At 30.7% G+C, this 26622-nt stretch overlaps 1 protein-coding gene across 27 annotated transcripts in view; it reads right to left on the reverse strand.

Moving 5' to 3' along the window:
* LOC126720911 (nudix hydrolase 7-like) overlaps window positions 1-26622 on the reverse strand; it is a 226398-nt gene that overhangs the window by 47965 nt on the left and 151811 nt on the right. For 2 of the 27 annotated variants that reach the window (XM_050423763.1, XM_050423764.1), the window contains exons 1-4: window positions 6279-6294; window positions 3558-3746; window positions 3371-3436; window positions 1323-1460 (exon numbers count right to left, since the gene is read on the reverse strand). The exons of 10 other annotated variants lie outside the window; for them this stretch is intronic. In XM_050423763.1, the coding sequence (XP_050279720.1) occupies window positions 1323-1460; window positions 3371-3436; window positions 3558-3704 (351 nt within the window). In that variant the 5' untranslated portion in view covers window positions 3705-3746; window positions 6279-6294. Of the gene's footprint in view, window positions 1-1322; window positions 1461-3370; window positions 3437-3557; window positions 3747-6278; window positions 6654-11053; window positions 11108-21100; window positions 21136-21245; window positions 21297-21384; window positions 21463-26622 lie in introns of those variants that run through there. 15 more of the 27 variants (XM_050423760.1, XM_050423778.1, XM_050423770.1 and 12 more) reach the window with 11 other exon arrangements.

Here is a 26622-nt window from a genome sequence, read left to right on the forward strand (position 1 = left end):
AAGATCAAATACAAATAATGGATTGTCTAAATTGTTATTGGATTGGATATAAGTGTGGGTTGTGTGGGCATGTGTTGAATCTCACATTGGATATGTATTAAGTTGATCTAGGTTGCATAAGTGATTACAAGTAGTACTAATCTTAATTTGACTAGACTTTTTGGAGTATAATATCAATATATGGCTAATGTTTTTGGAATAACAAGAGCAAAACCAGAATTTCCAAATTACCGCTTCATCCTTGATTTCATGGTCAAGGCTTGCCCAATACCATTTTAGGCCTAAGGAGACATTATTGGTGGGGCTTTTTTATATTTAAAATCTATTATTATTATTATTATTATTAATTTAAATTCTATTCTTCTTACTATTTAAAATGCAAAATTACTTACTAAGTTTGTTTGTTTAGGTTTTGTTAACATCTACTTTTTAATTGATAATATGATTAGTCCACTTAATCTTCTAATCACATATCCCAATTTAGGTATGATTTTGTAAGTTTTAATTTCGATATTTTGTTTGTTTCTTTGTTTTAGAAACAACTATAACAAGCTTTGTTAATAAAATTGTATAAGAGATAAGTGCATTTGAAAGAAATTTATTCTTTTCTATAATCAAGAATTGTAATATTATGTTACATGTTTGAACATCACTATGATTATTTTCATTTTTATTTCCTTTATACTATGACATAATCTTTGAAGTAATTTTTTTGAATTTCTCATTGATCTATAAGATTTTATATAGGTTTTCTATTATATGTTTTATTTTTTAGAGCATAAAATCACTCGAATTTATCTATCATGTAACTTATTGAATCAATACTAATCAAACCAAGACAAATTTTATATTAAAAATCAGATATCATGGTTCGAACATAAAATCTATTATTATTATTATTATTATTATTAAAAATTAATGACTTTTCATTTAATTATGGATAAGGCAATGCATGATGAAGTAGATTTTTTATTTTAATTTTTTTTATTATTACGAAAGTTCAAACTTGAATTTGTTACAGGAAAATAATGACACCATTATCATCATCATCATATTTACGACATATCTTTCTAAACATTTTAGATTTTCAATTGGGTTGGATTTTCTTTTTGTCATCAATATCGTGGTCATATTGGGGTGGAGAAAAGAATAAACAATCTATTTATGAAATTTTTTTAATAATTATTTTAGTAAAAATAATAATTATTAAAATAATAATAAGAGGTCTTGTTATAATAGGGCCTTAGGCATTGGCCCAAATCGCCTAGCCTAAAGGCCGACCCATGGTAAGGGAAAGCCAGAATTTAATCCAAAACGCATACCTCTCTCTTATTGTTCATGACAAAAGAACCAACACCTACTCGATGTGAAGCATTTCGAGGAATAGTATCAGTAGTTTCGGGAAGCCAACATACAAGCATTAAGTAATCTGGTTCAGCATGGTGATACCGAAATCCTTCCTGTAAAATCAATAAACAAGATTATAAATCACAATTTAGAAAGACTATACATCGATTGTTGGTACATTTTAATATGAAACCAATAAATAGATGGTTAAATTTCTTATTGGTACTGTGGTGGGTAAGAATGAGAATTAAGGATCTAACTTAGCACAATGAATTTATTATTTTCATAGAGAAGCCACCTTTAGGAAAAACCCAAGGTTTACAATTCTGACGAGAGGACATGCACAATGAATTTATACCATGTTTGTGGGAGAAAATGGGCAAATTCCCCTTTCAAAAAAAAAAAAAAAATCTAGTATTTTGTCCCCTTTCCCAAACTAATTAGGGAAATACCCCTCTTTCGAAACTCGATTTTCTTAAAATTGAGTTATAAAAAAAAAAAAATCTGGAGCCCTATAGTAGCGTATTAAAAAGCCTATAGTAACGTTTTAAGGACCTATAATGGCGTTTTTTTAACTCGATCTCCATAAAGTCGAGTTATATGCAATTTTTTTTTTTCGTTTTTTTACCTATAACTCGACTTCATGGAGATCGAGTTACAAAACGCCACTATAGGTCCTTTAAACGTCACAATAGGTTTCTTAAAAACATCACTATAGGGCTTAACTTGATTTTGAGAAAATCGAATTTCAAAAAATGGGCATTTCTGTAATTAGTTTGAAAAAGATGGCAAAATACTAGATTTTTTTTTTTTTTAAAGAGGGCAAATGCCAATTTTTTCCCATGTTTGTGAAATTAGAACATGTCCCCTCATAATGTATCTTACTTTTTCAGAAATTATTGTATCTAGGGCCGGCTCTAGGCTTATGCCAATGCCTAGGGCCCCCTCACAAGAGAAGACCCCAAATTTGGGAGCAATCTTTTTTAATTTTTAATCTTTTATATATAAATATTTTTGGGAGATATTAAAACATTTTAGTTTACATTTTTTTTTCACTATCAAGAAGGCTCAAAGAATTAAGTAATGCTAGAAATAATGATAAGACAAATTTAAATAAATAGGTTTTACAAATAGACGTGTTACTAATCACAAGTAATTCAAATACGAAAATATTAAAAATACTATAAATTTTACTTTATAACTTTTATTTATTTAATTATTTTTATACAAGATAAAAATTATACTCTAGCATAATCTAAGTGTATATGTATGCGAAACTCTCTTCTAAAAACTTAAATCTCGGTCATTATCCTCCACACCCTACGAGAACTTATACTTGTGGAATGATTACTGCATCAAGGGTGCGTGATAGTCTCTATAACTTTATAATTTGATATGACAATGAATATGATAAGTGGATTCTCTCTCTCAAAAAAAATATGATAAGTGGATTTCAACAAACTATTGAATGCATTTTTAAATGAATATTTGTGATTGGTGATATATCTTTGTAATTCTCATATTGTAAATTTTATAATATTTCTAGTATTTTTGTAAGTCTTATGTCATTGATTACATTCATTATAACACCAATTTGTAGTAAAATTTGTTACAACTTTAGCATTTTCTAAACAAAAAAAAAAAAAAATCATATTAAAAACTAAAAAAAATGGATTTAAAAAAAAATTATTATATAAAATGCTAGTTAAATATTATTTAAGTGATAATATAAAAGTCCAATTTAAGGACTTCGCCTTAGGCCTCCGAAACACTTGGACCGGCCCTGGTTGTATCATTGTGTACCATTACCGATGCTTTTTAGGATGAAATAGGTTAGTTTGTTATGAAATAAAAGCGCAGTTGTAACTACCAGGTATATGTGTCAAAACAAAACTCTATCTATTGGATATATAAGTTGAAATTTTTTTTTTGAATGTTAAAAAATAAATAAAGAAACACCTCCTTTTAAGTATAGCCATTTTGTTGTAAAATAATAATAATAAATCTGGAAACCTGTGTTTACCTTAACTGTAGCTTCAACAAGATTTGCATGTTCGATAGGCAATTTGATCCAAACACCTTTCTTCCCCTGCAAATTACATCCCAAGTTTATAACATAATAGGAGGTACTATCAGCAACTTCTACATCAAGTGGGTACTAGACGTAGGAAGATAAACCGATAAGATTAAAAGATACTATATATATATACCTGTTGCCTCCATTGCGATATTGAAGCTCTAAGCAAAGAAGGAAAGATCTTAGAATCTATGGGCTGCTCTATCTTCACAACGACTCCTCCATATGAATCATTATCTGAACAAAGTAGCTCAACCTGTTCAACTCTATTTTCAGACATGACTTGCTTCTCTGCTTCTGATTAAGAATGAAGATCTATCTCCTGAACGAATAACAAAAAGAAAGCAATTATGCACCGAGTTAAGCTGAAGAATTCATCCAATAGTAAACAACTTTCATATATATATATATATATATATATAAATAGAAAAAAAAAAAAAAAAAATAAGAAGAAGAAAGAAAGAAAATTCAACAGATATTACCTATAGAAAATTCATATTACGAAGGGGGCAGGTGATATGTGAGCCCCATTGACCCATTTAATATATATTATCTTTTAAAAAAAAATTTATAAACACAAAATTTTACAAAAGATTGTACGCTACGTAACAGATTATTAGTCGTAGATGTTAAATATATATAATATTAGAACGCAATGTGTTATACCATGTTATATATACTAGAGTGGATGCGGAAGAGGAAGCATAGAATAGGAACATCAAGAACACGAGGATTACGTGGTTCAACCTTAACGGCCTACATCCACGGAGGAATCCCTAAGGGCTACATCTTTATTGTATGAGAGTGTAATACAATAACCTCCTGTATTACAATGAACCATAACATGAGTATATATAGGCAATTAAACCCTAGACTACTAGTACAAGTAGGACTGGGCTTGAGCCTATTATATTGGGCTAATATATGTTTAATATATATCTCTAACACCCTCCCTCAAACTCAAGGCGGAAGCTCGATGAAGGCTTGAGGTTGGATAAGCATTAGAAGATCACTTGGAAATGCCTTGAAGAATGCCTTTGAAGAAACCATAATGAAGAATGTGTCAATTGACCAATTTCAGAGTCTCAAATGCAGAAACAGAGCCCAAAATCGGAATCTACGCGAAAAATTAAGCAAGATAGGCCCTTTTGAAAATTTTGACTTTTGGTCAAAGGTCAACACAAAAAGTCAAAGTCAACTGGTCCAGAGTCAAAGTGCTCATGGGTCAGATCTGGGTGGTCTGGGTCGGGTCGATCCGTGTCAACGATCAGTTAGGTGACGTGGTGCTGACGAGACGACACTGATGACGTGTTGCGGATGACGTGGACTAGGGCGTGCGTGGCATGCTGACGTGGATAGGTGACGTCATCCGGTGACGTCACACGTCATTAGTAGCAGCTCTTCGGCGCATGTCTGTAACTTCCGAAGGCGCGTGGAAGCGCGTGCGATGGAGATTGATGCTCGGACTTCAGTGGTTTGGCAGATCGGCGAGCTACGAGGCCGTCATGGCGGCGCGTGTAACCATAGGAGGATCTGACCCTGTGAAATCGGCGGCGGCGCGTGGAGAAGTTGCTAGAAACTGCTCTAGCGCGTGGTGGCGCGTGCAGTGTTCAGTGGAGACCGGGCTTCTAGGTTTTTCTCACGGGAGGCCGTGGGGAACATTTGTGTGGTTGGTTTCATCAGGCGAATCTTGGATTTGCACAGATCTAAGATTGATGTCACGGGTTTGCTTGAGTTTATTGGATTTTGACACAACACAGAACCATGGTGGCTGCAAGATGCCGTGGAGTCTAGATCCAGCAGAGAAATATGTGTGACTTCAGATGGTGGTATGCACGTGTGAATCTTCTTTATTGTGTAGAGATGTTTGTTTGATGCTAAGAACGAAGTTTGGCTCCGATACCATGTTAAATATATATAATATTAGAAACGTAATGTGTTATACCATGTTGTGTATACTAGAGTGGATGCGGAAGATGAAGTATAGAATAGGAACATCAAGAACACGAGGATTACGTGGTTCAACCTTGACAGCCTACATCCACGGAGGAATCCCTAAGGGCTACATCTTTATTGTATGAAAGTGTAGTACAATAACCTCCTGTGTTACAATGAACCATAACATGAGTATATATAAGCGACTAAACGCTAGACTACTAGTACAAGTAAGACTGGGCTTGGGCCTATTATATTGGGCTAATATATGTTTAATATATATCTCTAACAGTAGATATAAGAAAAAAAAAAATGATATTATTGATAAGTTTAGATAAAAACTAATATAAGTTTGCTAATTGAACCGTTCTTAAAAATGACCTCCTCAACATAGGTCACCCATCGAATTAAACTTTTCTCTTTTTTTTGGTAGTTTTTTCCTTAGCTTTATTATTCAAACTTTTTTTTTTTGCTGATTGTGCTTGATTTTTCTTTGGGTGATGACTTTCTCCACTATTTAAAAATTGCCAGCCACCGATCCCATTATAAAAATAAAAAAAGCAATGAAGTTTATACTGCTGATGCTGATGAAGGAACCTTCATTCTGCTACTCCAATGGCTATTGAATTCAATGAAGTTGTTGATGCGAGATTGATGGCTGAGATTGGGGTTTTATCGATTGTCGCGGAGACTTATTACTTTAATAGAGAAACGGAGCAATATATGGGATTTGGCAACTACACAAATAATCTTAGCCCACCAAATATAACCTCAACCCCTTAAACGTTAAATTAAAACTCAAGATGATAACACATTCATTTTTTGTCAAATATCATTATCTTAATGAGTTTAACACTAGATGCATTGAATCCAACCCAAATCCGAGTATTTGAAAAATCAGAAAGGTGAGATGACATACCAAGTCGAGACAAGGCCTCTTGGGGAGGGAGGGGCTGCAGCAAATGAAGAAGTTTGAAGTTTGAAGGGCTAATGAATTCGATAGAGGTACTGATAGCTGATTATATATATAACTCTTTTACCTGATAGAGTCGTAACTCAGAATCCGGATGACAATTTCCCGGCGGCTTGCTGGTTTGGGACTTTTCATGGATTTTGTTGGAAATTGCATTTAAAGATCGATTAAATTGAATTGAAAGTCCCAACAAAGGGACCACTGACCACCTCTAAAACCAACCAATACTTTGAAAAGTATTTCTCGCCACGCTTCCTGACTATATTCGTTTCTGTTTTCAACACTTAGGTTTCCACATTTGACGCGCAAGCATTCCTTCTTTGTTTTGCCTGAAGTCATTAAGGTAACTTTGGCAGAAAGCTGCAAAAACCAGTCCTAATTTTTTTTTTTTTTTTTTTTTTTGAAAGAGAGATATGAGGGAAGTTGAGAGGATAATCATGCAGTAGGTATGAACTTTTGAGAAGAGTCAACGATAGGTATGAACTTTGATTATATAAACTTGGCAATTAGTTGGGTTTAGGTCAGGTATGAATTTGATCCACTTGGGTAACTTTAGGATATAATCGGATAAAAGTTGAAATTACCCTCAGGATTAAAAAAGAAATGAAAAAAAAAAAAAAAAAAAAAAAAAAAAAAAAAAAAAAAAAACTTTGAAATCAATAAATATATATATATAGAAGTAGAGATCTCATGCGGGATTATATGAGGTCTTGCCAAGTAGCGCTCTAACTTTATATTTAGCCTTTTTTCTATCTCTTTCATTAAGTTTTTCTATATTAATACGTGTTGTGATGATCTCAAGCATTTTCACTTTTCAGTTTTTTATTAAAAAGTGAGAGTACACAATTCGATCGATCCACCAATATTTCATACTTTTTTGATGAAGTTTCATATTTTTCTCACAACCCCTACTTTTGAGAAAAGCTTGTCATACTTTTTTTTTTTTTTTCTTTTTTGATGAAGTTTCATATTTTTCTCACAACCCCTATTTTTGAGAAAAGCTTGTGTTCTAGAAATTTTCTTAGCATAATCCTTCAGACGGTCCCATTATTTTTTCAAAGAAGACCTTTCTTTTGAAGAAATTGTTTAATGCAATCCTTCTATATACAACTCTCTCTTCTTTCCTTTTCCTTCCCTTACTTTTTCCTCCCTTCTTTCCTTTTCATCTCCCTTACAACCAAACGGGATATTAGTTTCCAAATTCAACTAATAAAAAAAAGTGTTTTGAGGATATTAATAAAAAAAGTTTGAATTTGGTAAGAATTGGGTGTAAAATTCATGTTTTACACCATCCAATAAGAGATGTTACATCAGCTTTTTGCTTAAAACTCAATACATCATACCACAATTAATAACATCTTAATAAACTCTCAATTTGATTGAATTTTCAGATGAGCATTATAATTGATTGAGTGTGGTTGTTCTTATTCTTTAATACGTGATAAGATGATGTGGTATGTTGGAATTGGAGGGTGTAAAATTTGGATTTTAAACTGCATCCTTATAGAATTTAATCTTTAATAAAAATATGTAAAAAACATGTTTAATTACCATTTTAGTCTTTAACACTTGTACCATGTATCGAAATGGTTTTTAACATCTTAAACGTGTCAATTTTGTTTCTAAACTTTTGGTATTGTGTCAAAATAATCCTTATTATTAAGCGGTACAAGAAAAGAATTGATGTATCTAACATTAATATCAAAATAATATTTTTATACCATCTAAGCTATCCTTTGAATTATCACGTATCGTTAATTAGAAAATAAAATAAAAATTTGAAAATATATTAATTGCATCTCCATAATGAGATGTCATTTTATTAGTAGAAATTGAAAATTTCTTTTCTTTTCTTTTTCTTTGCTTTCTCGGCAACCAAATGGGGTCTAAGTCTCGACATTTTAGTTAAGGTGCTCATGAACATCATCCAAAAAACATACTATTTACCTAATTTTAAAATGAAAAAAAAAAAAAAAAAAAAAAAAGCCAAATGTAAATTTTTTACATTGTCATTTTTTTAAGAAGTTAAATTTATTACCAATTATATTATAAAAATCTTGTAAACTAACATGGTAATGAATATGATTAGTGTCATGTCAACAAGGTAAGAAATCAATTTCCTAATTATTTTTCTATTTTGTGTTTAAAAATTGATACATTCATTTAATAAAAGTAGTGTGTAACCTTGTGCATATGCACATGTACATTTAAAAAAAATCACAATTATATATATATATATATATATATGATTTAAAATCTAATTGGATCTAGACTCTTCGGTTTTTGTACAAAATAATTCACTTACTACAAAAATTAAAATATTAGATGAGATACATGGCATTGAACTCCAATTAAAATTCAATTTAGAATCTAATTGAATTTAGAATCACAAATTTAAAAATTAGATGAGACCTGTGGCGCAAAATTATACTCCAATCTAGAATTTAATTAAATTTTCTCTCAATTTTGTATGTGTGTGTGCACGCGCGCGCACGCGCGTGTGTGTGTAGCAACCTACCATCAGTCTATTTAAAATTACATGTTGTTCATGAAATCACAGTCCCATGTGTGCAGCAACCTACCATCAGTCTATTTAAAATTACATGTTGTTCATGAAATCACAGTCCCATTTATGGCCTTTTTTTAGGAGCTATTATCTCATCAAAAAAACTATCTCATAAATTTTTTATGGCCTTTTTTTAGGAGCTATTATCTCATCAAAAAAACTATCTCATAAATTTTTTATTTTTTAAAAAAGTTAGTAAATTGCAATGTATTTGGAATGGTGAGTCCATAGGTATTTGGAATCAATTTTTTTTTTTTTTTTTTATAAAAAAAAAAAAAAAAAAAAAAAAAAAAAAAAAAAAAAACCTTAAATTGAACACATGACACAAAATTAGACAACAATTGGAATCTAATTTAGAATCAAATTGGATTTTTTCTAAGTTTTGGCTTTAATTATATATATAGACTGGTTATTGGCCTGTGCGTTGCACGATTTTTTTTGGTAAATATTATAACTGAGAACATTTTTTTGGGAAGAAAACTTCTTTTATTTTTATGTAGTGATTTTAAAAAATACAATGAAGGGTTTTATGATAAATTTTGTTAATTTTATGAAATATATTTGTATAAAATAAAACTCATAAAATGCATAAGATATACGTAAAGGTATAATTCATGAGTACGCATGAAAGTTATTGTTATTTTTTAATTTCTATTAGCTAGATCACATTTCTTAAATAAACAGAACAACCATTTCATCACCTTGTTATACATGTAATGATTGGAATGTTGTTAGTTAGTATATGATTGCTTGATAAAAAATATTGAGTAAAAATTATTTTAATTCTATTTAAGAAATTTTTTGTGAAATTTTCATTTTCATGTCCATTTTTTTAATCTAATAGATTTAATTTTTCACATTAGTTTGATTGAATAGTATTGTGCTTATACTTTTTTTCTTAACTACAATTGATAACTCACAAAATGAGTAAACAACCTATTGAGTATTGCAAAAGATACAAATATGAGCATCAACATGAAGGGAGATTTCTATTCATTTTCTTGAAAAAAAAATTTACTTACAAAAAATTCCAAACTTTATTAGGTAAAGAAGGATTAAAGTTATAGATAACAAAATCAATAAACCAAAAAATTTAGGAGACTTAGAGGAGCCATTACTCATTTGAAACAATCCAAAATACTCAAGGACTAACTTCCATCACAACTGCTTTAGCTCAAGGAAAACAATATCTCTCTCTCTCTCTCTCTCTCTCTCTCTCTCTCTCTCTCTCTCTATATATATATATATATATATTTGTTTTTTAGAAATAATTACAATATGCTGCTAACCCCGCAACTTGAACCTTTTTTCCCTGACTCCCGCAATTTGAATCTTTTCTCCCTTAAACCCTAGACACTTTGTATATGGGAAGGTTCCAATTCAGCTACATGGCCCTCGACATATATATATATATATATATATCATTTAATAAATATAAAACTTCTTTAAAAAAAAATATATGTTTATCATAATTAAGGGAAATCCTAATGGGTACTTCAGTTAAGCATATGTGAAAAAGGCATATACATACCAAAAATGGTAAAGGAGAAAGAAAAAGTTGTTAATTCCTTTTAATATGGTTAATTGCTTTACCTCAATCAGTCGCCCAAACAACATATTGATTATTCATACCACAACCACAAATGACAATGTAGCATTAGCCATCTGTAATTGCTAATCTAAAAGTACAGGTTTCTTTACTAGCTCTACCTTCTTTTCTTTTGGCTAATATGTCTTTATTGAGTCAAAATGAAACCACAAAAATCATATAAAAATCACCAAATTAGAGTTTAAAATTATAATTAAATTTTTAAAAGAAATCTAGGCCCATTTGCACAAAAATTCCATGTAACTAAGTCACACTTAGGAATATTAGACCATTTTTCCTTTGTATAAATAGGGGGTCCCAATGGGATGAGGGGGCTAATAATTTTCTCTCCAAAACATTTATTGTAGGAACACAAAAGTTTTCCATTGTAGACTTTTCTCGATTAAAGAACATGACTTGCCAACTAATCAAACTAGAGTTTTCAGTACCTACAGCAATTTCACAACGTCAAGAACAAACCCCAGTGTATACAATGTCAAATTCCATAGTCTCCTGTTACATCAAATGAGTGTTTAATTTTTCTTGCAAAGTATTGAATAGTAAAGCTTCTGGGCCATAGTCTCAATTACAACTCTCAATCATGTTGGACTTGGATGACACCTATCAACAACGTATCATAATGAGATGTAGAAAAAATTTGGAGTGTACACAACGTTTAGTGTAAATGGAAAGAAATTTTATCCTATTCCAATTGGTTAGGTTAGTAAGGGACCTATTCCAATTTAATGATCCTGGAATTTTGTATCCAAGTAATAATCTAGGAAACTTCCACCTAAAATAAGTCGGACTTTTGGCAAGAGAGAAAATTGATGTCTAGACAAATCAAACTAAGGCCAACCAAAATGGACCATATTCTTAATTTCTTATCTCTATTTGTTCCATGTACAAGACTTATAGTCAATACTTGGTGTATAAAAGTTGAACATCTTATCTAAAGTTCATCCTCTAAAAGCTTGAGAAAAAATTCATTTAAACCAACACAATATAAATTATAAAGGAATCAAAGAAAAATTGTCAAAAATAATGAAAATTTAATCTATGCTTAAATTCTTATTAGGATGAACACAATAGCAATATCCCTTTTTTTAAAAAAAAAATAAAGATAAAAAAATCTACACTTATTTTGCACATATGATAAAGCCCTATCACAAAGTTTTTTGAGACTCATGTTGATTAGTAATTAGAAGTTATAAAGGAATAATCATCAATATATATATATATATATATATATACATATATATAAGCAGAGATCTCATATGGGAGTGCGTGAGGTCTTACCAAGTGACGCTTTAATTTTGCATTTAGCATTTTTTTTACCTCTTTCATTAAGTTTTTTTTTTTTTTTTTTTTTTTTTTTTTTTTTTTTTTTTTTTTTTTTTTTACTGTTACCAAAAAGTTTACATTAACTTATTTTATTTTTATCTCATTAGTCTCTCATTAATTGTCTAAGTTTACATCACACATTTCTCTCTTTTTCATGTCTTTTAGCATACCTACCATTCTAATATTTTTTTTAAAAAGCAAAAAAATAATAATTAAGGACTAATAGTAATAACTAACCAAATAAGGCCTTGGAGAGAGATAGAGAGACATAAAAATGTTATGGATTGTTAAATAAAACTCATTGTTTCACTACAAAATCAAAACGCATTGTTTTATTATAAAAGACTTGAGACTGACAAAACATTTGAAAGAGAGAGAAAGAGAAATCTGAGGGGACGTCACCTCCGTCATATTAGCCTCCCACCACCATCAAGATGTCAAAACCCCAACGGGTATTTTTTTTTCCTTTTTAAATTAGGGAATTAAATATGATTTAGGTTTGGGTAATTTGGTTGGATAGTTTTTGTTTTGAGTATATAACTAGAAAGAATATTTGGTACGCAATGTAAAGCCATATTTTACCATGGTTTTAAATCATCTATAAAACATGTGCATACACACTTGCCTACACTATGTTTTATTGTCGCACTATCAATGAGTGGAAGACAGTAAGAGAGTTGGACATACTTTTATTTCGTAGTATTAAATATGTGAACACAATACAAATAATTTGATTTCCACGGTCCTGTTATTCTTTTGCATTTATTTTTTGTTTCATGATTTAAAAAAAAAAAATTTAATCTGACCTTTTTTTTTTAGGGCGAAAAATTAATCTTACCTTGAGAAGGCTATAAATATGCAGTGAAACAACAGTTATAAATTGCATACACATAACCATTATAACTATTCAGTTCAAGGAATGAGTAAAAAAGCTTTTTTGGAGGAATTTTGTAGAATAGAAGTTTTTACAAAATTTCTCTTTCTCAGAAACCTCATGCAAGAGTGCATGAGGTCCTACCAAGTGGCACTCTAATTTTGCATTTAGCCTTTTTTAACCTCTTTCATTTAGTTTTTTTTTTTTTTCTTTTATTGTTACCCAATAGTTCACATTTTCTTATTTTACTGTTATCTCATTAATATCTCATTACTTGCTTAATCTTACACCACACCTTTCACTATTCTTCATGTCTTTTAGCATACCCACTGTTTTAGCATTTTTTTTTTTTTTTTTTTTAAGTAAGGGCTAATAGCAATAACTAACGAGATAAGACTCTAGAGAGAGAGACACACACACAAAAATGTTGTGGATTGTTAAATAAAAGGCACTATTTCACTATATATTACCAAAATAAAAAACCTGAGACTAACAAAACATTTGAAAGAGAGAGAAAGATGAATTTGAGGGGTCACCACCTCCGTTATACTGACCTCCCACCACCATCAACACATCAAAACCCCTACGAGTAATCTTTTTTTCTATTTAAATTGCTTAAATATGATTTAGGTTAGGTAATTTGGTTAGTTAATTTTTGTTTTGGGTATATAAGTAGAGAGAATATTTGGTGAGCAATGTAAAGTAATATTCTTCCATGGTTTAATTTTAAATCATCTATAAGACACATGCATACACACTTGCCCGCACATGCAAACTGTTGGGTTCTAAGACTTTAAGTTTAAATGTATTAGAACTTTAATTTGTAATGTTAGCAAACGATAATCAAAAAGTTTTAGTCTTTGTTTTAGACTTGCTCAAAGTGTGTTTATATATAAAGTTGGAATCGAGTGTTCTGCAGAATTTACTGTGTAAATCTCCCTGGCTCGATCGATTAAAAATTAGATTTGATCGATCGAAACTCGTGTAGATTGTTTTTCTACAGAATTTTCCAACTCAGCCCAAGCCCGTTTGATGTGTAGGGTTTTATGTTTTGTCTTAAGTATAAAAAGGAAAATCCTAGCCACATTTTAGGTTGCTCTTTATGCTATGTGTGTGAATCTTTTGTGAGATCAAGAGGTGGTTGCCTTTACACATACTTAGGGTTTCCAAGATTCAAGATTATGTTAAGAACTTGGTGATCGATTCAGTTGCTACATTTAAGAGCTTAAAGATACATAACCAGGTGTACTTGTGCTTGCTGGGAATTCAAGGAATAAGTAGTTCGTGGACTCGGAGTTGTCATGTGGTCGTGGTAGTAAGTTTCCTACTCGAGGTAGCAATAGGATGTTAGTGGTCTAAGGCGCTATTGTGTAAATTTCAATTCTTTCATAGTGGATTCAGTTTTACCTTGAGAATAACTAGGTTAAATCCTCCCCTGGTTTTTTACCGGTTTGGTTTTCTTGGGTTATCATATCATTGTGTTCTTTATTTTCCGCACTTGTCAATGATATGATTTGTATGTGTTAACTTAGATCTGCATAATTTACCTAAGCTAATCACTTGGCTAAATAACTAGGTTAATTGGGTTGTGTTTTAAAGGGGTCTAAAAACAAACACATACAACACAAATTAGTTTATTTCATGGTCCTGTTACTCTTTTGCATTTATTTTTGGTTTCATGAATTAAAAATAATAATAATCTTACCTTAAGATGGCTACAAATATGTAGAGAAACTACTAAACCAATTTTTAATATCTCAAAATTTATATATTTCTTTACTCTAATTTAGTTTACTTTTTCTTTATAATTTATGTACAACATTATTCAAAACTATTTTACATAAAATATCACAAAATTATCCGTGCATCGCACGGGCAACTTATTAGTTACCCAAATTTAAACAGATCATTATTTTTGGACTCATGATGAGTCTACACGTGTTCAGATAATAACATTAAAATTTAATTAATTAATCAATTAATATGTAATAGGAAAATAATAAAACATCAAATATTTGAGTTAGTAGGTTGTTTATCCCAAAATTAGTATGGCTTATGACCATTTAAATCAAATAATTTTACTCAAATTACAACCAAAATAAAAAGATTGTCTTAAATATTTACAAAAATATTGCTATTAAATGCAAATCGTATTGTATATTGATTTTTTAAGTTTACAAAAACTTACATTTTAACCTATAAAGTTAATGGATCAAACATATATCTAGCTCCTTTTTCCTAAGTCAGATTTCAAGTTGACCTCTTTTTCTACAACCCAAAAACCTCTCTACTCATACTCAATTTTTCCTAAATATCACTCATACGAAATACTTTTGCCCACTAATTTTTTTTTTTTTTTTTAATTTTATAGAAAATTGTGTTTTAACCTATCAAGTTCCCTAAGTCAGATTTCAAGTTAACCATTTTACCAAAGGCAAAAAACCACTCTAACCATACTCATATTTTTCTAAATATTTGCATACAAATACTTTGGCTAACTAATTTTCTAAGTTTACCCCCCAAAACAAAAAAGTTTTAACCTATCAAATCACTGGGTCAAACACATATTTAACTTGTAATTTCTTGATTCGGATTTCAAGTTGACTTGTTTTTCCACGGTTCAAAAATCTCTCTACTCATATTCTTTTTTTACGTCAGGTTCAAGCAAATTAACTTGTTCAAAGTCCAATTTCACCAAATCTATTTGTGTAAGATATGGCTTGCAAAAGAGAGCTTTAATCTATTGCACTTTTTGGAAAAAAACAAATAAAGAATAAAGAAAATCAAACAAAAGGGTGTTTGGTAAAACTAGGGAAAATCATTTTTAATAAGAAGAAATTGAAATATAGATGTTTAGAGGAACTCTACAATTTATTGTTCATCCTTTAAATTCAGAATTTTGAAACACTGTTCACTATAATTTGCAAATTACTTAAAATACTAAGGGTCCGTTTGGATATCGCTGAAACTAAAAACTGAAAACTGAAAAACACTGTAGCAAAATAATTTTAAAATGTATAAATAGTACAGTGTGAACCATTTTTAATGAAAAGTTGCTGAAAAGTGAAATTTGTGGGTCTTGTGAACAATGCACGGGACCCACTAGTGTGCTGAAAATTGGATGAAAAGTCAATAATTTCGGCTATTGTTCATGCACTGTTCATGAACAGTGAAATCTGTCCCCTCTAAAACGCGTGTAGTAGGGAAAAAAAAAAAAAAAAAAAACAGAAAAACGCAAACACAAACACAAATGCATCAGTTGAACCCAAACGCACACTAAATTGACTTTCAGTTAAAGCTCTGTATAAAAAAGAAAAAAAAAGGGGGGGGGGGGGGGGGGAACTCTATTGCAAATAGTTTAAAATCAAAGTTCCACTTTTTGTAACAATATCTGATGGAAACATACTAAAAGTTAATCCCCTTTTTTTTTTCCGAGAGGGGGGGGGGGGGGGGGGGTGGTGAGGCAACTCTTGGTCCTAAAGTTTACATATTTAGTTACTTTATGATGTTCAAATGAGTGTTTCTAATCCTTTAAAGTTTGGATGTTTTTAAAATTAGTAAGGGGGAAGGGAGTAATTAGCCCTTTCCCATATTTGGATGTTTTAAAAATTAAGATGGAGATGAGAGGAAATAATTAAAATGGACAAATTTACCCTTATTTGAAAATGGACTTGCAATATTGGTCTATTATTAATTTAGAAAGAGTAAATTGGGAAATTTATCTAGTCAATAATTTATCTACTATACTCTCCCTCCAAATCTCTCCAATTTGGGAGAATTAAAAATGAGGGGTTAGAGGTGGTTGAAGCCCCTCCAAACTCCTCCCCCTCCTTCCTTAAAAAACTTCCAAACAATATAATTAAATTACTCTCCCTCCCTTAACTCTACTCTCCCTCCCTCTACTCTACTCCCCCTCCTTTTTTGAACTTCCAAACAGGCCATAAAATATGCTAGTTTTCTTATCAATGTATCTAAGGGAGCAATGAAATTGTTGGACTATGTGCTATGTTATCCACCTCAAAACCAATTAGTTATGAGGAAGACATACTCAAATTTTTTATGGCATTCGACATAATACCCCGCAGACCTATTTTTAGAGTGGTTGCAAAGAATCAAATTGTGGTCTTCACAACAAAAATTATTATTATTATTTTTTAAAATACAGTTATGGTGAAATTTTTATAAAAATAAAAATAAAAACAAATTATATCTTTGTTGTAAAGAAATCCACATTTTGAGGTATAACACAGTCAATAAATGTAAACTAAGTATGACATTCTATACAATATAACTAACCCTTCAAGGGTTTCTATCATAGTGTTGTGCACATAAAATCTGACTTTGTACATTTGATTATGAAGTGACAAGGTGTTTCATACCTTGATTATTGAAGTAGAGTTACTTGTTTTGCCAGAGCCTGTAGTTGTAGCCAGTGGAGAAAAACCAGCATAGTTCTTTTCTGACTTTGATAAGCATATTTTGGCAACATAATTGAAGAGCTCTTGTTTTTGGTTAAAAGGTTGGGCTGCATAGTCCTCAACTGGCATCCACTAGAATTGGAAAAGAAAAAAAAATGAACATAAGAAAACCATGTTACCATATTTCAGTAATTATCATAGGACCAATATGAATCCAACTTTCATGATTTTCGATTACATCAATATCAAGTTATGCCATGTCAAACCAAAATGGGAAAATAGGAGATAAGCCACTTTATTCCTGCTAAACCAAAGGGGCAATAAAATAGACAGAGGGGACAAGTTAATGTCTTCTGCTACCAAATGCTCATGAATAGTAAGCATTTTCACCTTTAATTAATGGTTTTTAATTGGCTCTAAATGTGTTTCAAGTTAAAATTGAAAAGGCATATTGCATCAAAGATACACGAATAAGAGGACGTTTTTTCAAGAACTGGAGACGCGACATAGTTCATGCTAGCTAGGGATATAAATATAAAGAGTTCACTAAATATCTTTTGAATTAAGATTAAGCACAAATGGAGTCATCATAAAAGTACTAAAATCCAACTCACCTGCCTTGCTTAAGAAGTTTCCAACAGGACTTATATCAATTAGAACTTGACTAAGCATATTGATGTAGGACAAGGGGAACAACAAAATCTGATTTAGAACACTAGGGCAAATCTGGTTTAGGTTGGGTTTTGAAGAATTAGGGTTAGGTTTTGGTGGGGAATAAGCTAGAAAATAATAGGTATTATAGGGTTTTCAAAGAGGACAAGGATTAATAGGGGTTGGAAATGAAAATAAAGGTGAAAAATCAAGATTTGGATTGCTATGAACAGTGATGTGAGCAGTAACCGTAAATAGTAAAATTAAAAAAAAAAAAAAAAAAAAAAAAGGAAGATAAATTCTAGGAATCACACCTAGACTTCCTAAACATCACACCTAGAGTTCTTTGGCATCACACAAATCATAAAAGAAAGCTTCATAGCTCTAAAATTCTAAAAACATTCATTAATAATCAACTTAATAGAAAGTACTGAAACTTTTTAAATAGAAGACTAATACTTAATCCTAATTGAGCTAAAATTTCTAAAAACCCTAATAAGACCTGGACTTGGACTCCTTAGGCTTTTAATACTAAGCCCAACTAAATAACCAAACTTAAATAAAACCCAAAAGAAGATCTAATGGACAGTTGGCATAGCCAATTCCAATTATGAAATTACAAAATTGCCCTTGATACTTAAAATCAAATAAAATATAATAAATCTTTCTTCTCATTGCCTCTTGCACCATTCTTGTTAGGTCATATTTTCTATGTAATTGGCTAATCCTTCAACAAAACACACTTCATTTGTAATTGGGTAGATCTAAGTTAGATTTTATGCATATCAAGTGGTAGTATTAAAGACATGAAGATTGATCCAAGAAATAAGTGAAGAAAAGTTGTTTACTAAAGCTCGATAGATAGGTCGACAAATAGTTGCTATCAAGAATTAATGGGAAACTCAACACAAGCTCGATTTATCAAGAACTATGATTTCAGACTTCTAGAACTGAAATTCAGCCTATGTTGATGTATTTGTTTAGAGTTTCTTTTCTCACAACCCTAGATATATATAAGGTATATTTTAAAAGCCGTCATATATGAATACAAAGACCAAGAGCAGAATTTTCTCTTTGAGAAGTTACTGTGTTTGTATACCTTAAGGTTTTTTAATTAAGTGCTTCCTAATCTTCATCGTTCAATAAGTGAAGAACTTTGCAGCCAACGATAATCATTTAAGTTACTAGAATTAGTCACGTACTGTGATCCGCACAAAGGAATTAGTCACAGATTAGAGATTTGTGCATCAAAGGAAAGAAAGCTACTACAAGATCAAGTCCAATTGAGTATTTGAGCAAAAGTTCAATTGTAAGTTGGTATTTTAGGATAGGTCAAGTAGTGGTAAGATTCCTCATACTTGTAACCGCTTAATTGTTGATTAGTGGATTATTGGGAGTAGTGAACTTAAAAACTGATGTGCCTTTTGTCTTGTGAAAGCTTTTCCTCATTTGTCAACAAATCATCTCACCGTGTCAATTTCATTTCCGTTGCATTTAGTTTATTTGGTGATTCTCATAAGAAGATTTTTTTTTTTTTTTTTTTTTTTTCTCTTACAAGTGATTCTCATAAGAAGATTTGGATAATGTTACTAAACCATAAGATTCTTGATCAATATATTACATATATTGTTTTTATTTTTATTTTTTTAATAGGGGCATAAAATTGAGTGTATTTTGTACTCTTGTTCATTGCAAGATATATGGTAAACGAAAAGAAATTGAATCTTTATTATCACATTTTGTATTAAATAAATATCAAATTACATCTTTATTATTAGCCCCCAAACCCCCCTCCACCCAAAAAAAGAAAAAGAAAATTACAACTTTATTGACTCACTTTATTGAGAAGAAATCCACTTCTTGAATTATATCACTGTAAAGAAATGTAAGTATGGCCAACCCTTCAAGCGTTTCTATCATAGAGGTCTCATTGTCACAACTCATGCAAATAGTATATAGTGTTTTTTAAACATCACATCAGACTTTCAATGGCTGATTATCAGAAGTTACAAGGTGGTTATTATCCTGATTGTTGAAGTAGAGGTAGCTTACTTTGCCAGAGCCTGTAGTTGTAGCCAGTGGAGAAAAACCAGTATAATTCTTTTCTGACTTTGATAAGCATATTTTGGCAACATAATTGAAGAGCTCTTGTTTTTGGTTAAAAGGTTGCGCTGCATAGTCCTCAATTGCCATCCACTTAAGAATTGGAAAAGAAAAAATGAACATAAGAAAACCATGTTGCCATAGTTCAGTAATTATAGAAGGTCCAATATTAACCAAAATTCTTGAATTTTACATTGCTTTAATATTAAATTATGCCATGCCAAGCCAAAATGGGAAAATAGGACATAATAAGTTAATGTCTTCCGCCACCAAATGGTCTTGAAAGGTAGATTTTTTTAGCCTTTTTATGGTTTTACATTGGCTCTAAATGCATTTTCTTTCCTCAGAATACGTTTCAAGTTCAAATTGAAAAGGCATATTGCCTTAAAGATATATGAATTAGAGGAGGATTTCAAGAATGGGAGATGCAAAATAATTCACGCTAGTCAGTACCCTAAATATAAAGATTTCAACAAATATCTTTTGAATTAAGATTAAGCACAAATGCAACCATTATACAAGCACTAAAGATCAATCCATAGGACCTGCTTAAAAAGTTCCCAATAGGACTTATTTACTAGAAGCTCACTACAACATATGAATTAGATTGGCTTATGGTCTTGCATTCAGCTAGTATGATTTTGAAAAGTTAATTGGAAGAATATAAGCAGCTAGTATGATTGATAGAAGTTTGAAGAATATATGCCTATTTCCACATTGAGGGTTGCTCTAATGCAATTTTATTCTTAAAGCCCTAAACAAGTTGATGCAAAGAAAAACAGTCTTTGTAGTAGTATTGCCATAAAAAAAATTACCTTTGCTGCTTCAATCTCTAAATTCTGCTTCTCAATGTCAAAGTTTCGTGGTTTTTAACATGCAAATGAAGAGCAAATCTGATTTGCTAAAGAATGACTTGTGGCTTTGCCTGTATATTGTGTGTGAGAGAGAGAGAGATTAGAATGAAACACCAAAAGGAGATTGAGGAACATGTAAACTATATTGAAAACGATTATTATAATAATATTAATTTTTCATAATGCAACATTAGTAAACTTGCTTTTCATAATATAATAATATTGTAAACTATATTGCTATAAATTTTTCATAATGCAACATTAGTAAACTTGCTTTTACAGGGAAGACTATTTATTGTTTATTCATACATCTAAAACAATAATATCTACAAATGCATGTCAACTAGATAGTATCAAGCAATTTTCTTACCTGAATGCTAAAACTTCCCCAAACTGTGTGTCAATCTGAAACAAAATAAAAGTAATGGTCTTAGATTTACATTGAAATGTGTAAACCTACCTGTAGGTAAATATCATACTCATTTGAATCCACAAATTGCATTTTTATCACTTACTCCTGTCTCTTCTTTGACTTCCCTAATCGCAGCCGTACAAAAATCCTCACCCTAAGTATGAAAATTTTCAATCCAGGGTGAACAATTTCTAAAATTTTCTAAAGAATTTGGTAAACAATTGCACTTCGGGCATACTCACTTCATTAACAACCCCGGTAGGAAACTTCCACACCCCTGTTCCTTTGAATTTGCCACTAATCTCCTGAACTGCAAGCACCTGCCATAAGATAAATTCCATTTTAGTAGCTAGACTTTTTAAGCCATCATAACAAGGCCATTCAATTTTTGGTATTTAAGTATTGAAATAGTCAAGTCAAATACACTAGAGCAAGTTGTTTTGCTTAATAGAAATAACTAGACGAAGTATGAACAAAGTGACTTACAAATTTTAAGAAGGTCAAACACAAATAATGGATTGTCTAAATTCTTACTGGATTGGATATAAGGGTTGTGTTGGCATGTGTTGAATCTCACATTGGATATGTATTAAGTTGATCTAGGTTGCATAAGTGATTACAAGTAGTACTAATTTTAATTTGACTAGTATTTTTTTTTTTTTTTTGGAAGAAATTTGACTAGTCTTTTTGGACTATACTATCAATATATGGCTTATGTTTTTGGAATAACAAGAACAAAACCAGAATTTGCAAATTACCGCTTTGTCCATGATTTCATGGTCAAGGCTTGCACAATACCATTTAATTAGGCCTAAGGAGACATTATTGGTGGGGCTTTTTTATATTTAAAATCTATTATTATTATTATTATTAATTTAAAATCTATTCTTCTTACTATTTAAAATGCAAAATTAATTACTAAGTTTGTTTATTTAGGTTCTGTCAACATCTACTTTTCAAATGATAATATGATTAGTCCACTTCATCTTCTTATCACATATCCCATTTTAGGTGTGATTTTGATAGTTTTAATTTTGATATTTTGTTTGTTTGTTTTAGAAACAACTATAACAAGCTTTGATAATAAAATTGTAAAAGAGATAAATGCATTTGAAAGGAATTTATTCTTTTCTATAATCACGAATTGTCATATTATATTACATGTTTGAACATCATTATGATTATTTTCATTGTTATTTCCTTTATATTATGAGATTATCTTTGAAGTAGTTTTTATGAATTTCTCATTGATATATGAGATTTTATATAAGTTTTCTATTTATTTTTTTTTCCAAGTAATAGCTGTATCAAGGATCCTTTTTGGGAGTCAATTAAATTTTTATTCTTTTCTCATTTTTTTTAGAAGTTTTTCATATCCAAATTGATATTAGTAATTATTTGTAATTAAAAAATATTTTATAAATAAAATAAATATCTACAATATAAAATTATAGTATGAAGATATCAAAAAAAAAAATATATTAATTTTAAAAATTTAGAATCACCTAACAACATCAATCTACTCAAACGAAGATAGATTTTAGATCATAGAATCACTCAAATTTATCTATCATGTAACTCAATGAATCAATTAATACTAACCAAACCAAGACAAATTTTATATTAAAAATCAGATATCATGGTTCAAACATAAAATCCAAAACTCTTACTGTTCATGACAAAAGAACCCACACCTACTCGATGTGAAGCATTTAGAGGAATAGTATCAGCAGTTTCAGGAAGCCAACATACAAGCATTAAGTAATCTGGTTCAGCATGGTGATACCGAAATCCTTCCTGTAAAATCAACAAACAGGATTATAAATCTTGATTTTGGAAGACAATACATCGATTGATTGTCGGTACATTTTAATATGAAACCAATAAATAGATGGTTAAATTTCTTATTGGAACTGTGGTGGATAAGAATGAGAATTAAGGATCTAATTACTTAGCACAATGAATTTATTAGTTTTTATTAATGAAGACACCTTTAGGAAAAGCCCAAGGTTTCGCTTTCGCTTGTGTTTCTGCTCTCACCAACACTCTATCTCTCTCTAAATTTGCTCTTTTTCTATTCCTTTAGTGTTCCACAGGTTATGATATTTATAGCATGCGTTTCTGCTCTCACCAACGCTCTATCTCTCTCTAAATTTGCTCTTTTTCTATTCCTTTAGTGTTCCACAGTTTATGATATTTATAGCATGCGCCATTCAGATTCAGTGGCTAAGGTTTGTGGTCCATGGATTTGTGGTTTCTGCAATAGCGCATATGCAAAAGGGTCACATAATTGCTTCCTTTTCAGAAAGTGATTCTCCATATTGTTAAATGCGTATATATGCGTGTTTCGTTTTGGTGTTTTCCATACGAGGTCTTGGTTTGAATAAGTCTTATCATAAGCCCCGGGGGTCCTAGGTATATTAATGCCTTTTTGCATATTTCTGAGGACGATGTCGCTTTCCCAAATATACTCAGGTGTGGGGGACAGCAATTAGAATGGTGGAAGATTTTAAGACTGCAAATAATAGCGCAGCAGCAGGGAAAGAGAAGCAGACCAGAGTTTGGAAGCCTCCACCTGAAGGTTTTTTCCTCATAAATGTGGATGGAGCAATCCCAGCTGAGGATGGTCACTCTGGAATTGGTTTTGTCATTTGGGATTGGGAGAGTCAGATTGTTGCAGCTATTAGCATGCCTCTATCCGGAAAATTTGCAGTAGAGGAAACTGAAGCATTAGCCATGGAAAAAGGTGCTATCCTTGCTTTTGATCTAGGCTTGGAGGATGTCATTTTGGAAGGAGACTCCTTGCAAACTATCCAGGCAGTAAACAAAAAAGATTTTATAGGAATGACTGGCCACATCATATCTGGTATCATCCATGAAATGTCCAAATTCAAGATGGCAGAGGCTAGACACATAAATAGGAATGGCAACAAGATAGCCCATGAACTTGCTCAACAGGCCAAGAGAAATGGGGAGCTGAAGAGCTGGACGGGTTCAACTCCAGATATTGTAGCTAATCTCCTTGGTGTAGATAGGTTCAGCTAAAGGAATTAGTTTGTGGTCTGGTCTTTTGTGGTCTGTCTTGTTACCTTTCTTTGCTGGTTTTTCTGTCAGGTTTGAGCTGTGTATTGGCTTTCGTGCCTTTTATTGAATAAAATGAATATTCAGTTTCAAAAAAAATATATACTCTTACAAGTCAGTATATTTGGGATACAGCTGTGATACAAATCAAATAAGTTATTATAACCTAACCCCATAAATATAATACGGTCCGGTTAATGTGTGTCTTTAGGACACATATTAAGTTATCTATTTTTGAAAATATTAGCAAAATCTATATAATAGTGAGAGATAGTCCAAACTTATGAAGATTTCTAGTTATATTTTATTTCCTCTTTTGAATTTTGGTTCGTATTATAAATATCATTTAAAAGACATGAATTCACTTTATTATCAATTATTGCTTTTACATTTTGTTTCAAAAGATTTTTTTCTTTTAAATTGATATATGCTTAACAATATATGAAAAATAAATATTTAACCATGTATATTAAAAATATATAGAAAAATATAGTTTATAATTAATTAATACATTTATCCCATCGTATGGTATCTTAGTTTTTTTTTCAGGATTTGTTGTATCATTGCTTCTTAAAATGAAATAAGTTAGCTTTTTATGAAATAAAAGCACAGTGAATCAATGATAGCCACCGGCCATATTATCCAAAACAAAACTCTATCTATTGGATATATAAGTTTAAATTTTTTTTTAAAAAAAAATAAATATAAATTAAATAAATAAAAACCTCCTTTAAGTATTAGCCAATTTGTTGTAATAAAATAATAATAATAAATCTGGAAAACTGTGTTTAACTTAACTGTAGCTTCAACAAGATTTGCATGTTCAATTGGCAATTTGATCCAAACACCTTTCTTCCCCTGCAAATTACATCTCAAGTTTATAACATAATAGGAGGTACTGGCAGCTAATTCTACATCAAGTGGATACTAGACGCACGAAGATAAACTGATAAGATTAAAAGATACTATATATATATACCTGTTGCCTCCATTGTGATATTGAAGCTCTAAGCAAAGAAGGAAAGATCTTAGAATCTATGGGCTGCTCAATCTTCACTACAACTCCTCCATATGAATCATTATCTGAACTTAGTAGCTCAACTTGTTCAACTCTATTTTCAGACATGACTTGCTTCTCTGCTTCTGATTAAGAACGAAAATCTGTCTCCTAAACGAATAAAAAAAAGAAAGCAATTATGCACCGAGTTATGCTGAAGAATTCATCCAGTAGTAAATTACATATAAAAAAGAATGGCAGAAAATTCAACAGATGTTACCTAGTATTTTTTTTTTTGGAGAAAGGTGTTACCTAGTATTTGAAAATTCATATTAGGTAGACTTTGCAAACAATATATCCTTTTAACAAAGTTCGAAGGGTAGGTGATATGTGAGTGCTCATTGTCACCTTTTAATATATATAATCTTTTGAGAAAGTTTATAAACACAAAATTTGGCACAAAATTTCATACTCATCTAACCTGGCAGATTATTAGTGGTACACACACATACATATATATATATATATATATATATAAAAAGTGATATTAAAGATGAATTCAGATAAAAACTAAAAAGTTTGCTAATTCAACAGTTCATGAAAATGTTCTTCTCAACTTAGATAACCCATCGAATTAAACATTTATTTATTTATTTATTTATTTATTTATTTTGTAGTTTTTTCTTTTGCTTTATTATTCCACTAGTTGTGCTTGATTTTTCTCAGGTGATCAATTTCTCCACAATTCAAAAATTCCTGTCCCACTATAAAAATAGATCTCATTATAAAAATAAAAAAGGCTATGAAGTTTATACTGCTTAAAAGTTACCATGACTTTTGAGTAAAGTTATAGTGCGTCTTTGTGTTAGAACCTCTTTCCCTCTTCCTTGTATGTGTGTGTTTGTTTCTCAAAAAAAAAAGTTTATACTGTTAATGCTGATGAAGGAACCTTCATTCTGCTAATCCAATGGCTATTGAATTCAACGAAGTTGTTGATGCGAGATTGATGGGTGAGATTGGGGTTTTATCTATTGTCGCAAAGACTTATTACTTTACTAGAGAAACGGAGCAATATATGGGATTTGACAATTATACAAATAATCTTAGCCCACCAAACATAGTCCTCAACCCCTTAAACAATAAATTAAAACTCAATATATAACAACAATAAAAATTGGCTGGCCAAATAACAACAAACATAGCCCAAACAACAATAAGATTGAGCCAAACAATAACAAATGAACAAAATATTCAACAAAAAGCTCATTAAAAAAATAAATAAATAAAAGCCCCTAATAATTTGGATTCAAAACTTGTTCAACCCATTACAATAAAAAATGAATTCATAATTTCATTTTTTTTCCTAGATTGAAAATGTCTACTAGAAAACATAAAAACTTTT

Source organism: Quercus robur, chromosome 4 (genome assembly GCF_932294415.1).
Source record: "Quercus robur chromosome 4, dhQueRobu3.1, whole genome shotgun sequence".
Lineage (NCBI taxonomy): Eukaryota > Viridiplantae > Streptophyta > Magnoliopsida > Fagales > Fagaceae > Quercus > Quercus robur.